At 39.9% G+C, this 13,954-nt stretch overlaps 1 protein-coding gene across 1 annotated transcript in view; it reads right to left on the bottom strand.

Annotated features, from left to right (window-relative positions):
* The window catches only part of slc7a5 (solute carrier family 7 member 5), a 35,156-nt gene extending 25,800 nt beyond the window's left edge, over window positions 1–9,356 (bottom strand). Inside the window, exons 1-2 of the mRNA XM_088339657.1 lie at window positions 8,711–9,356; window positions 1,522–1,647 (exon numbers count right to left, since the gene is read on the bottom strand). Of these exons, the coding sequence (XP_088195783.1) occupies window positions 1,522–1,647; window positions 8,711–9,239 (655 nt within the window). The 5' untranslated portion in view covers window positions 9,240–9,356. The remainder of the gene's footprint in view (window positions 1–1,521; window positions 1,648–8,710) is intronic.
* Between the last annotated feature and the right edge of the window lie 4,598 nt (window positions 9,357–13,954).

The raw sequence follows: 13,954 nt of genomic DNA, 5'->3' as shown, positions 1-13,954 counted from the left end.
CTTGATTGATTTTGGCTGCAAAGTTTTTATTTGTCTCAGCCAAATATGGTTTAAGGAATAAAATATAATAGAATGAAATAGAATATAATAGGATAGAATCGAATAGGATAGAATAGAACAAAATAGAATATGATTTATCTTCATCGTAACATGATAAATGCACAACTCAATTAAAAGTTGCCATCTTGATGGTGCAAGGACATTTACAAGAGAAAATACCACAGTTAAAAATAATAACTTACAGGTGATCGTAAAAAAGTAAGTCATGTTAAATAATAAATAAATAGATCGATAAATATAATGAATCATCCCTTGTAATTGTTGCAGCGTTATTTTGCAGTGTTAAGGGGTATTATTCCCTTAGAGCAATGTTCCCTGTAATTTTCCACGGGTCTGAGCGTTCACACAAAGTCGGTGAGCAACGCTTGAAACAACAGTGAGCAACCATAATCCCAAGTGTGGCAAGATAATTCATGATCAAACATGTCCAAAACTTGACATCAAGTTACATTTTGCTGAGTTTCCGGCAATGCAAAATTATTTTTCTCAATTGAATAAATTGACTCTTGTACTATTGCAAAGGTTGTACGGCCTACAAACGTCATTTGTTTTTACAACAATTCTTTCACAGGATTTCCATTTCTTTTTTTTTCCTGGTATCTTTTGTCGCATAGTACTAACTTTTTTGGGGGCTTATTCAGTCGGTTGCACGATACACAACTGTATTTAATCACATTTTTTAGTGGAAGTACAATATTGGCAACAAGATTGACTTGATATAATTGGAAATTAATTGAATGCAACACAAAGTTTTTCTTCTTTTTTCCGTGTTTTTTTCTACATTTTTGTAAGTCTTTTCTTTTTGTTCTCTATTACTTTTTTTCCTACATTTCTTTCTTTTCTTTTTTTCTGGCCTTTTTTCTAAATTTTTCCTTTTTTTCCCTCTTCCTTTTGTTTCTTTTTTTCTCAGCTTTTCACTACTTTTTCATTTTGGTATTTTTTTCTTTTTTGTTCTATTCCCCCCTTCCTTTAATTCATGTTGTGCATAATTTTACATAATATTTGGTCATGTTGGGATTAAAGAAGCAAAAACAACCTGAAGAGCCATTTAGGACCCGAAAGAGCCGGTTCCTTTTAGTGAGCCGAGCCGAAGAAGCCGGTTCTCTACTAACTTTACTCAACTTCGTTCTAATTTGACTCGACTTCAAAATACCGCATTTAGGACACAACGTCCTGGGAACCCGTGTATTTTTACCTTCATGCACTGTAACTTTGACTTAAGTCGCTTCTTAATTAGTTATTTCGAGCCTTCATTTTTGTGCGCTGGCTAGATTTTCTTGTGCGCTGAGAATGTGCGAGCAGTGCGCAATTGCGCACGCGCGCAGCTTAGAGGGAACACTGCCTTAGGGTATAGGCTGTTTTGTAAATCTAATACACTTGATGGTCAAGACATTTTTTAAATTGATGGTAATAAAATGCAACAAAAATGAACGCAATGGGATTAGTTGACAATTGGAGTACCTTGGCCAATCTTGACAAAGCCAATGATGATGATGAGGCCAAGAGCAAGAAGCTTGGCTGCAGCAAAGAAGTCCTGAACTCTGGTTGCCGCCTTCACGCTGTAGCAGTTCACAAAGGTCAACAGGACTGCAAAGTGATAAAAGAGAAAAGAGTTAGACAGTGACAGAGAACACTTTTTGTGTTCATGCTCTTTGCTTTGAACACAGAACATAAAACCTATTCAAAGGCGCTAAAATCTCCCCTGTGTTGCACTTGTTCTACTACCCACGAATGTACAGTGCCTGCATGCCTCATCTGGCACTCGGCACTGCGACCCATTCAAAGTGATTAACCAAAGCAACAGGTCAGTTCACAGTTCCTAAATTAGGTCGGAGCCTCAGCACAAAGATGAGGATGAGCACAATGAGGCTCTGTGTTTAGCAAAACCAGTCTATCCCTAACGATCAGTACAGTGGAGAACACAGATACCCTTCACAAAAATTAAAGCACAGCAATCCAAGGACAGTGGAACCTCGGTTTTCGAACGCCTCTCAATTCGAACAAATCGGAGTCCGACCAAAAATTTCCAGAAATTCTTGCTTCGCTGTTCGGTCAAAAAATCGGAGTTCGAACGCCGGTAATGCGTGAGTGCGTACGCTAGGGTGCGATGCTGAGCGGCGTACGGGTGTAGATCGCTCTTTTCAGGTGCGGACGTGCTTTGTTTTGCTTTCGCTTTTAATATAGGTGTACGAAGTGTTTTAGCTCCTAATTCTGCCTCAGTGCAAGCAGCAAAGTTGCTACAGGTGAAAAAAGAAAAGTAGTGCGTACAACTATTGCATTTAAGAAAGAAATAATAGCAAAATATGAAGGAGGTGTGCGAGTGTCTGATCCTCTCCCCACCGCCCAACTGCGCCTTCTGCTGACCACCACAAAGGTAAGAAATCCTATGCATAATTCCATTCTTTATCCTTTTTTTTTTTTTACACGTTCATGTTAGCGTAATCTTTTGTACGGAAGATTACGATAACGCGAACGTACGATTAGCCTGGGTTAGCTTTATGTTTATATTCAAGGTAAACATCAAGGGTGTTGGAACGGAGTCCCCTTTCCAATAGACCGATCAACACCTGTTGTGGAGACCCAGGTGCTAAATGACTTGTAAACGATCTGATTTTTTAATTTTTACACATTCATGTTAGCGTAATGTTTCGTACGGAAGATTACGATAACGCAAACGTACGATTAGCCTGGGTTAGCTTTATGTTTACGTTAAACATTCAAGGTAAACATTCAGGGTGTTGGAACGGATTAAAACGATTTACATTATTTTTAATGGGAAAAATTATTTCGGTGATCGAACAAAACGGTTTTCGAACAGGGTTCTGGAACGGGTTTATCGTCGAGAACCGAGGTTCCACTGCATACACGCACCTGACATGCTAAGTGTCTAAACAGGTTGGTCTTTAGTTTCAGATGAGGGCTGCCACTGGCAATGAATTTAACAATTGATTAATATTTTAATTGCTATGTCCATTACTATATTAATCGGATACATTTTAATATGTTTTTTAAGCTTTTTAAATGTAGCATAAGTTCAAAGTTCACTGATCCCTTAACCGCCTTGGTCGTTGTCATGATTGCTGATTCAGAACACCTGTGACTGTTCAATTGGCTCCAACAGCCCTGAGAGCTGATTGGCTGTTGAACTCCTTTTAAACCCCCAACTTCCAGGAGATCCCTGTCAGATCGCTAGGCGAACCGACGCTCCCAGCTCGGCGAGCTCTTACGTCGGACTCTGTTCCTGCCCTGTTTTTCTCTGCCTGATCCTCGTTGCCAATTTGTTTCCGGACCTGACTCTGCCCTGTTCTGCCTGCCCCTTATCCGATCTGTTTTGCCCCGCTACCTGCCTGCCTCCTGTTGCCGACCTCGTTTCCAAACTTGACACCGCCCTTGCTCTCCAGTCCCGGCTAACGACTTGTAATTCCTGCCTGTCATCGACCCTCCTCACTCAACACGGAAGTGCCACTTCCGCGTCTCCTGCTACACTTGTCTGTCGGTCCTCAGATCGTGGAAGCAAGCCCTTCTCTCCCTCTTATCAATAAAACTGAGTAAACGAACGCTATTGGGTCCTGTCTCCGTTCCTGGCGCCGTGACAGTCGTAGGACACCAATTCCTGTGGCGCCCATACCTCCCCCGGCCGTTTTTTCGGAGAGTATTTATGGTATTGATGACTGTTCAATATTTGAGTATCTGTATTGGCTTTTGTTTGTAGAAAAATGTAGTTGCTAAAATCCCCGGTAATTATCCCCATTATTATTATTATCATCGATATTGTTATTAGATATATGATCTTATTCAATGCCATAACGTACAAATACATTTTTAGAAACATTGTCCCTAAGTGCCAAAACATAACAATAAGTTTTTCATGTTTTATTATTCTTGTCATGTCCAGCATGGTCGCCGTGGCGACCGGCTGGCCCCGCCCCCTTGGCACCGGCTGTAGCAGATTTTCTAATTTGCGTGTGTGCTTCTTAAGGGCGGGTTGGGGATTGCCGGTTGCGGGTTCATTGCATTACTTTGCATTATTCTGTTCCGTTTGACTTGAGGAAACCTGTACTTGCCCGTTCTGAGTAAAAGCCTGTTTTGTGAGTATTCCTAGTCTGAGTTCCTGTTTGCCTGTAGGCCTGTTTTTGTTTTTGTCCCTGAGTGTTGGACGACTTTTATTTCCTTAACAAAAGTAACTAATCGTTAACGCGAATGAGTTCACCCTTCCTGCCTCCTGCCTCCGATCTGGTCCGGTCTCGTGACAATTCTTGTTTTAAGTACTATTATAAAGGGTTCGGTGCTGCTCATCTGTAAGTATCAAACCTCTGGTAATGATTTTAGAATGATTATTCATTGTTACATGGCAGAAGTAGTAGCTTTGATCGGTGCTCAGTCAACACATAAAGGATGCCCAACCTTCTAGAGTTGCTTCCTATATCCGTCGAATGAGTGTGTGTATACGGCCCCATATGGCGAGTAGGCGTAGTGAAGCAATGTGGTAAGAATCGCGATCCATGGACAAACGAGCTGTTAACTCTTCACCCGAGCTTTTTTTTCTTTCGGAAAAGGTTGAAACTCCCTTCGTCATTGTCTGGTCGGAGAGGGATGACGTTCGGTGCAAATCTGCAGTAACGTGGCCGCCCGAGGGAATGCCAAGGTGACCGAAATTCTATTATCAATTCACCGGAAGTTCCTAACCGCTGGTGATGGTGGTTACATTTACTGTTACGTTTACTTGAGTATGTTTTGGGACATTTTGTACTCCTGGAAGTATTTTTAAATCACTGTACTTTTTACTTTTACTTGAGTAGATTTGTAAAGAAGAAGCCATACACTCCAATTCCCTCCACGTAAGTACACGTCTGTCTGTCTCTGCTAGGGCATATTTTTTCCATATTTTGAGACCTTGTTTTGACCCCAAACAACCACCAGGTGACACTTGTGAGTAGGGTTAGGATTTTTTTTTAAACTGTACTGAATGTGCAGTGTGTATAGATGTAGACTCACACATAGATATTTTTTTAACCCACAGCGGGTTTACCTAAACAAACTGAGTACACAGATTTAAAATTACACAGATTTGTAATTTCTTGTGGACTTTGAAGATCTGATTAGATGGTTGCTTTAAAAATAAATAAATGAGATGTTGCTACAGTTACTCAGTACTTGAATAGCGTTTTCACCAAGTACTTTTTCACGTTTACTTAAGTAATTATTTGGATAACTAATGTTTACTTCAGTACATATTTGTCATCTGCACCGCTTATCCTCAGTAGGGTCGCAAGGGGTGCTGGACCCCTTCCCAGCTGTCTTCGGGCAGTGGGCAGGGGACACCCTGAAGTGGTTGCCAGCCAGACCAATATCCCTGTACGGTTCCTTACGGGTCTGAGCGTTCACACAAAGTCGGTGAGCAACGCTTGAAACAACAGTGAGCAACCATAATCCCAAGTGTGGCAAGATAATTCATTATCAAACATGTCCAAAACTTGACATCAAGTTACATTTTGCGGAGTTTTCGGCAATGCAAAATTATTTTTCTCTTTTGAATGAATTGACTTATGTACTATTGCAAAGGTTGTACGGCCTAAAAACGTTCGATATCCATTTCTTTTTATTTCCTGATATATTTTGTCGCATAATATTAACATTTTTGGGGGCTTATTTAGTCAGATGTAAGATACAGAACTGTACTTAATCACATTTTTTAGTGGAAGTACAATGCCGGCAACAAGATTCACTTGATATAATTGGAAATTATTTGAATGCAACACAAACTTTTTCTTCTTTTTTCCGTGGTTTTTTTCTCTACTTTTTTTTAAATTCCTTTAAAAAAAAATCTCATTGTGTTTATTTTTTCCGAGCTGTTACTTTTTTCTTTTTGTTCTCTATTTACTTTTTTCCTACATTTCTTTATTTTCTTTTTTTCTGGCTTTTTTTCTAAATGTTTCCTTCTTTTTTCTCTTCCTTTTGTTTCTTTTTTTCTCAGCTTTTCACTACTTTTTCATTTTGGTATTTTTTTCTTTTTTGTTCTATTCCCCCCTTCTTTTAAGTCATTTTGTGCATAATTTTACATAATATTTGGTCATGTTGGGATTAAAGAAGCAAAAACAACCCGAAGAGCCGTTTAGGACCCGAAAGAGCCGGTTCCTTTTAGTGAGCCGAGCCGAAGAAGCCCGTTCCACGACAAACTCAACAAACTACTCAACTTCGTTCTCCTTCGACTCGACTTCAAAATACCGCATTTAAGACACAACGCCAGGGGAACCCGTGTATTTTTACCTTCATGCACAGTGACTTTGAGTTGAGTCGCTTCTTAATTAGTAATTTTGAGCCCTCATTTTTGTGCGCTGGCTAGATATTCTTGTGCGCTGAGAATGTGCGAGCACTGCGCAATTGCGCACGCGTGCAGCTTAGAGGAAACACTGCACGAGACAGACAACTCACTCGCTCATTTACACCTAGGGACAATTTGGCCAGTTAACCTGGCATGCATGTTTTCGGAATGTAGGGGGAAACCGGAGCGCCCGGAAGAAACCCATGCAAGCACAGGGAGAACATGCAAACTCCGCACAGGAAGGCTGGTAGCTGCATTTGACCGCTGTACTTTCCTGAGACACACTACAGAAAATGGTGCCCTTACGACACTAGTCGTTAAGGTTTTATAAGTGTGTGTGTGTATATAGCAGAAATGTGCAACCCGTGAGCAACTATAGGTATTCCCCTCCACTTCACTGCAGCAATTTTCTCGTTTTTTTTCCCTCCACTAAAATGCAGCAATTTTTCTATGCTGCATTTTTTTCTACACTAAATTACAACTTGCTGGAATCCAGGGCAATCCCTCGGCTCCAGGGCGATGAAAAGTTATTGCAAAGTTCATGCATTGTTGATGCATCAGTTCAGTGTTCCTGCAATAAACTGTTATTTTGAATCAAATTTGTTGGTAAATTTGTTCATGGAAGCACAATTCAGATATTGGAGGTATCACAAATGTCCAAAAAAGTTGTGTAAGTTCTGCTGGAAATGGATCCTTTCACTGAAAGCTGTTTTTCTCAGAAATTTCCTTGGAAACGAGTATTTTCAAGAAACTTAGCAATGTTCAACTGTTGTTTACTAAACAATGGTAAGAGATACGTCCATTTTTCCAAATAAAAGAAGAAAGTTAACACTTATACAAATAAACATGACTTGACTTTCTTTTGATAAGTCCTGTGCCTATATAGTTACAGAACTTATTTTTTAGGCCTCCAAAAAATAGAGAAAAATTGGGCGGCAGCGGCTCTTCCAATAATGAAAAACGTCTGGCATTAAATGACTTAATAGTCGTTTTTCATTACTTCTAGCTTGAGAGCTTCACCTGTAATTTACTGGAAGATGGATTTTAACGTGAATATATACCTGTCAACCTGTACGTTTTTGCCGTACAAAGTACGTTTATTATGCATTTTAAGACGTGTACGACGTAAAAGAAAATCTGTACGGAAAAACGCAAATTTGTCAATAATGGGTACCATCCATTATACACCGACTATGACGAAACGGCATATCAATCCAGTCAAATGAGTTCGCCGTGGTAGCCTCTATCTCGGTATTGTTTTTCCCGTTGCAAACGAAGCGAGCGTTTTGATGCGACTGTGCGCATGCGTCTGCCGCCTCGGATTTCATGTCGTAGTTGTGTAGTGAAAGGAAGTCCGTCTCTTTTTAGAGAAAAACGCAAATTTGTCAATTATGGGTACCATTCGGTATACACCGACGATGACGAAATCGATCAAGTCAAACGAGTTCGAGTTGTGTAGTGAAAGGAAGTCTGTCTCTTTTTAGAAAACCGGCTTTTTCGGCTCAACTCGTTAAAGAGAGCCGGCTCTCAAACGGCTCACTTGCTTTGATGCATTATATTACGAATGATGATGTTGTATAAAGAAGTTAAGAAAAAAAGGAAGTATAAAAGGAGAAAATGAAAAAAGACAGGTTTGTGGTGAACCCTTTAATCAGTATATTACCAACAATAATTGAATGCAGAAAATGAATTCATAATTTAAATAAGAAAATGTATTATTCTACTTAATTATATTTGCATGTATTTTTTCCTTCTACAGTGAACGTCCAAGCGACTTCATTTTTGAACTTTTTTTAATAATATACCTCATTCATGACGAGCAACTCGGTATCTCACAAGAAAATGTTAATTATATGTATGATATAACGAAACAAATGTACAATATAACATGTTAAACTACATAAATAAATACGTTTGAAAAAAAATATGGTGTAAGATTATTTTGTATTTTGTAAGGGAAAATACAACATTTTGTAAGGGCATGGAGCAGGTATGTTATTATCATGTATTAGTTGTTTTTAATATCTTCTGAAACGTTTGTTTACTGTACACTCTCTTCAATATTACATTTACAGTAGCGATGATTTATTTTGGCATTTTAAGCAAAATGACGTAATATATCGTGCGACCAGTTTCCTCCTCGTGTGGCGCGGTGTAGTCACAACTCGCGTCCGCCTTTTTTGGTAGCTTTTCCTGAGACTGTTCGGAAATAATACGGGGGTTAATTTAACCGGCATAAGGTCCCAGAAAGGAATTTCTGTTCCTTTTTTTTCGCAATTTAAAACTCGACCGGCGAGATGTTGCATCATCCAGGCAGGCAATACTCACGGATGCAGAGGCAGGCCACTAGCTTAGCCCCGGTCTCCGGCACCGGGCACACGGGGAAAATCGGTTTCAGGAGATATGTAGCGAAAACATAGGCGACGATGTACTGAGACGACGGCCGAATGATGAGCAACTCGATCCAGAGTTTGAGGAAAGCCGGCAGGGAGCCGTACACTTCAAGGATGTAGGCATAGTCCCCTCCGGACTTGGTGATGGTGGTCCCCAGCTCGGCGTAGCACAGTGCACCTATGGTGGAGAAAACCCCGCAGATGGCCCACACCACCAGGGACAAGCCCACGGAGCCGCATTCCTTTACTACGCCGGTCGGCGTGACAAAAATGCCCGAGCCGATGATGGTGCCCACGATGATGGCCACGCCGTTGACTAACGTGATGGTTCGTTTCAAAACGACGGTTCCTTCGCCTTTCTCTTCGGTGGCGGCGGCGGGGCTGCCCAGCATCTTCTCTGAGACTTGCGGGTCGTCTTCCTTGTTTAATGAAGAACTGGAGTTTCTTTTCTTAGCCGCCGACATGTTGAGTGGAGGTACTCTGGTGGCGGGGTCGATAAGAGTGGGAACGGCGTGCGCGCTACTACGCAAAGTGTGACAGTGTGCTGAGAAGTAGTCGATATTACTATGGCGTCCCTCCCTCAAGGCCAGCCCTGTGTTCTAGTGATGGGTCGTTCACGAACTAAACGGCTTCGTAAGCCGACTCTTTGAAGTGAGCCTCCCCATCAACAAGGAGCCTGTTGACTTCGAATCGTTTTCTATTTCTCTCTCGATTACTCCCTGTCTCTTTATATCTTTACCTTTCTAATTATTTCTACTCTTCTCTGTCTCTTTCTATTCTATTCATCTCTCTCTCCTCCTTTGTCTCTCATTTTCTCTCTCTTGCTCCTTTTTGTTTCTCTTTCTATCCCTCCATTTCGGATATTGAATATTCATGACTTTCTCTCTGTCTTTCTTTCCCTCCCTCTCTCTGTTGTTCTCTCTCTTTCTCTCTTCTTTTCACTTTTTCTCAACCCTGTCCATGTCTTCCCTTCTTCTGTATTCATCTATCTCTGTCTCTTCTATTCTTCCCTTCTATCTCTTCTGTCTCTTTCCCACTCTTTTCACTCTCTTCACTTTTGCCTTTTCTCTTCGTTTCTCTCTCTCCCCTGCTTCTGTCCCCTCTCTCGTCACCTTCCTCTCTCTCTCTTGGTCCCTGCCTCTTGTTTCTCTTTTTATCCCTCTCTTTCTATCTCTCTCCTTCTTTATTTCCTTTCCTTTTCTGTCTCTCTATCTTTTTTCTCTCCTTCCCTCCCTTTTCTTCTCTCTCTCTCTCTCTCTTCTTTATCTTATCTCCCTCTTTCTATCTATCTCTACCTTTCTCTCTCTTTGGATATATTCCCCTCCCTATATCACTTCCCATTTTTCTTTCTATCCCTTCTCTCTTTCCTCTCCCTCATATTTCTCTCTCTTTTCCTTTCTGTCTTTCACTCTTTATCTAACAATACTTGTCTCTTTATCCTTTATCTCTTTCTTTCTCATTCTTTCTCTTCCCCTGGCCATCGATCACTTCCCTTCCCTTTTTCTTTCTCTCTATTTTCCTGTCTCGTCTCTATTTCTTGCTCCCACTATCGCTTCTGTCTCTCTTTTTCTAACTTTCTCTCTCACCCCCCCCCCCTCTCTCTCTACCTACCTAGCTCTCTTTCTCTCTTGAAGGCACTTCTGACGGATCGTTATTTTTATGTTGTTTGCTCAGTATAAACAATTTTAAATAAGGGTAAATTGTCTGTATTTATATAGCGCTTTTCAAGTCAATGAAGACCTCCCGAAGCGCTGTACAATGTGCTTCACACTTACCCATTCACACACACACTCACACACCAATAGCGATTCAGCTATGCAAGGCGCCTACCAGCTTATTGGGGACATTAGGGATTCAGTGTCTTGCCCAAGGAAGTTCACTAAACACAAAACAATAAATGATTTTATAATATAGTTAGAATAATACATTTTTACATTTATTATTAATCCTTTTCGTGCCAATGTTTCATTATTATTGATCATTTATACCATTTTATTTAAAATCCCGAAGAGCCGTCAGGGAGCAAATGAGCCGGCTCTTTTCAGTGAGCCGAAAGAGCTGGTTCTCTACAAAGAGCCAGAGTTCCCATCACTATTCTGTTCAAATTCCTGATCGTTCAGCAATCGCGACTGTTTCTTTTCTGCCCTCTAGAGTCAAACGTTGGTATAACACTGGCGACACGCACTGTCCCTGTGTCGGTGATGTTTTTTTATGACGTTTATTTCACAAAAACTCTCAAAATAACAGACTATCAGCTCGCATTGCTATCGCATTTAAGGGTGGTAAAATGCAAATTACTATTTGCCGTTCTAATTCAGTGTTTCTCAACCTTTTGGGGCAAATGCACACTTATCTTATTAAAACAATGTTGAAGTTTTACTCTTGATTTTCTATAAACATAAATAAAATAATACTTCAATTAAGCCAGAACTATCTTTTGGTGGATATCAAGGTCTAACTTAAGTAGTTCTAACTGGGAGAAAATATAAACTCTTTCTATCAATCGCTCAACTGGAATATTTGTAATAATATAATTGAATGGAAATACAATAAAACACAGTTTTTAGAACTATTAACTTAAATAAAATGTCTTCAAGGAGTAGTAATGTACAGTTAAGAAAATCACCCAATAATAATCTCATTTATCTCAAGGGCCGTAAAAAACAAACCAAAAAAAAAACTCATGGGCCACATCCAGCCCACGGGCCATGGCTTTTATGTTTTACTGTGAAAACATCATCTTAAAAAATGTCAAGTTGTGTAAATGTAGCATTAGTTTTATTTTATTTTTTTCTCAATATCTAAAATATAAAAATGTAATGCAAAGTCAAATCCCACGGGCCACATCCGTCCCACGAGAAGGTTCTCTAGGGTCCCTGAGATGATCTTTTGGTTGACATTTTTATTATTTCCTCTGTTCATAAAATCCTAGGTGAAATCATTCAAAATCATTAACTTTGATAAACCATTAAGAAGATAAAAAGGAAAATAAAGTGCTGACGGGAAAAAGTCGGAACTTACCTTGGTTCTATCTCCTTGACTGTCACTTTAATCAAATCATGTAACCAAGTTTTTGTGACAATGTATTCTATTGAAGATGAATCACAACTTATCATCATTTCAAAAAGAAAGTAAATAGTAATACACACTTCAGTTAATATAAAGTCAGATAAGAAATGTAAAACGATATATTTGTCTTCTCAATTGTATGTACTTTTATATCTCATCTCATTAGCTGCACCGCTTATCCTCAGTAGGGCCGCGGGGGTGCTGGAGCCCATCCCAGCAACCATTGGGCAGGGGACACCGTGAACAGGGACGGACAACTCGCTCACTCATTCACACCTAGGGACAATTTGGACCAGCCAATCCACCTGAAATGCATGTCTTTGGAATGTCGGAGGAAACCCACGCAAGCACGGGGAGAACATACAAACTCCGCACAGTAAGGCCGGGAGCTGGATTTGAACCCACGCAGGAGGTTCCCACGACCTCAGAACATAGCCGCACATGCGCTAACCACTGCGCCGCAGTGCTGCCCAGTATTATATATTTGGGGTTAATTTCTTGGCATTACACCACGTGTAACCTTTCAAATTCACGGTTAACTGTTTGTTAAAGACTATTTTAGTCGTTATCTAGACACAGTATGTTTGTTTAATTGGCAAACAATAGTAATTTAAGATTCTTCTATACCGAAAATGACGGAAAATATATGTATAATATAAAAAGCTTTGGTTCCAAAACAGATCCCTGGGGGACACCACATTTTTGATAGTGCTGATTTGTTGTATAACCATCCAGGGTAACATATTGTTGTCTGTTATCTAGGTAGCTTTGTAGTCAGTTCATGTTTCTGATTCATTATTTATTTCATACACCAGAGTTAGTGTGTATTTTCTTTTACTGTTCTTCCCCCTTGAAGAAAGTTTTTTTTTTTTTTTTTGATTTAATAGATTTTTCTCGTTTTATTGTATCTCAATTAAATGTGTTTTAAAAATATCTCAGTTGAGTGAATGATAGAAAATTTCTGGTATTTTGTTTCTTTAAAGTACATTTACTCCACCTTTCCTAGAATAGAAAGTACAAGTTACTGATGGGGATTTTTGTATGAAAGAAATGTGTATTTTGTGCCTGTTGAAGATTAAAGATTACTATCAAAGCTAGAATACAATGTAGGTGTATTTCATCATATTAGAATATATTGTCGGGGCCGGCAGTAGCTCAGGAGGTAAAGCACTCATATTGCGACAAAGAGGTTGCATGTTGAATTCCAAGACCCTCAGAGTTAAATGTTAAAGTTTCCTTAAACAAGACACTGAACCCCTTTTGCCCCCGATAGGCAGGTAGGTGCCTTGCATGGCTGCCTCTGGCTATTGGTGTGTGAGTGTGTATGTGGATGGGTAAGAGTAAAGCACTTTGGAAGGTCTTCAGTGTCTTGAATTACCTTTTTTTGACTTTGTATCCTGAAACGTCTTTGCAACAAAAGTCAATATTTTCCCGTTCAAATACTACATTTTTAAGTAGAGGTACCGCTGTATGACAGAATTTACGGCAGATACATTTGGAAATGCATACTCACATCCTGCAATCAATAACTGTTCTGCAGTTGAGAAACATATAAAGTGGTCTTCGAGTGCCCTCTTGTGGTTAAATGAGATTTCATCGCGTTAACTTTTCATCTCATCTCATTAGCTGCAGCGCTTATCCTCAGTAGGGTTGCGGGGGTGCTGGAGCCCATCCCAGCTATCATCGGGCAGAGGGCAGGGGACACCCTGAACTGGTTGCCAGCCAATCGCAGGGCACACTTGTTTCATGAAATACATTCTTTTAGTTTAAACTTACTTATTTATTTTTTTGAAACCCTATCTTTTAATATAATACGCCCCGTAGTCCAGTTCGCTTTATATATATATATGAAAAATATATAACAAAAGACACATTTTTGGGAGTGCGCCTTAATATCGGATGCACCTTATAGTGCAGAAAATATGGTAATTAAGAATAAGTAATCATATATTTTCTTCAAAACCATATACGAGTGAATAATGTACCAGTATGTTTTGTATTTGTAACTCCCCACATGAAACAACGCAATATTGTTTTAAAATTTATGGTAAAAAGTACACGGTTGCTGGATCCCTTAACCTCCTGTTTCGTAGAGGCGCCACTTCCTGTG

The sequence above is a fragment of the Urocampus carinirostris genome, chromosome 7 (assembly GCF_059441175.1).
Source record: "Urocampus carinirostris isolate Australia breed hairy pipefish chromosome 7, RoL_Ucar_1.0, whole genome shotgun sequence".
Taxonomy (NCBI): domain Eukaryota; kingdom Metazoa; phylum Chordata; class Actinopteri; order Syngnathiformes; family Syngnathidae; genus Urocampus; species Urocampus carinirostris.
Note: the sequence above shows the minus strand (reverse complement) of the source record. Positions and strands in the feature narration are given on the sequence as shown.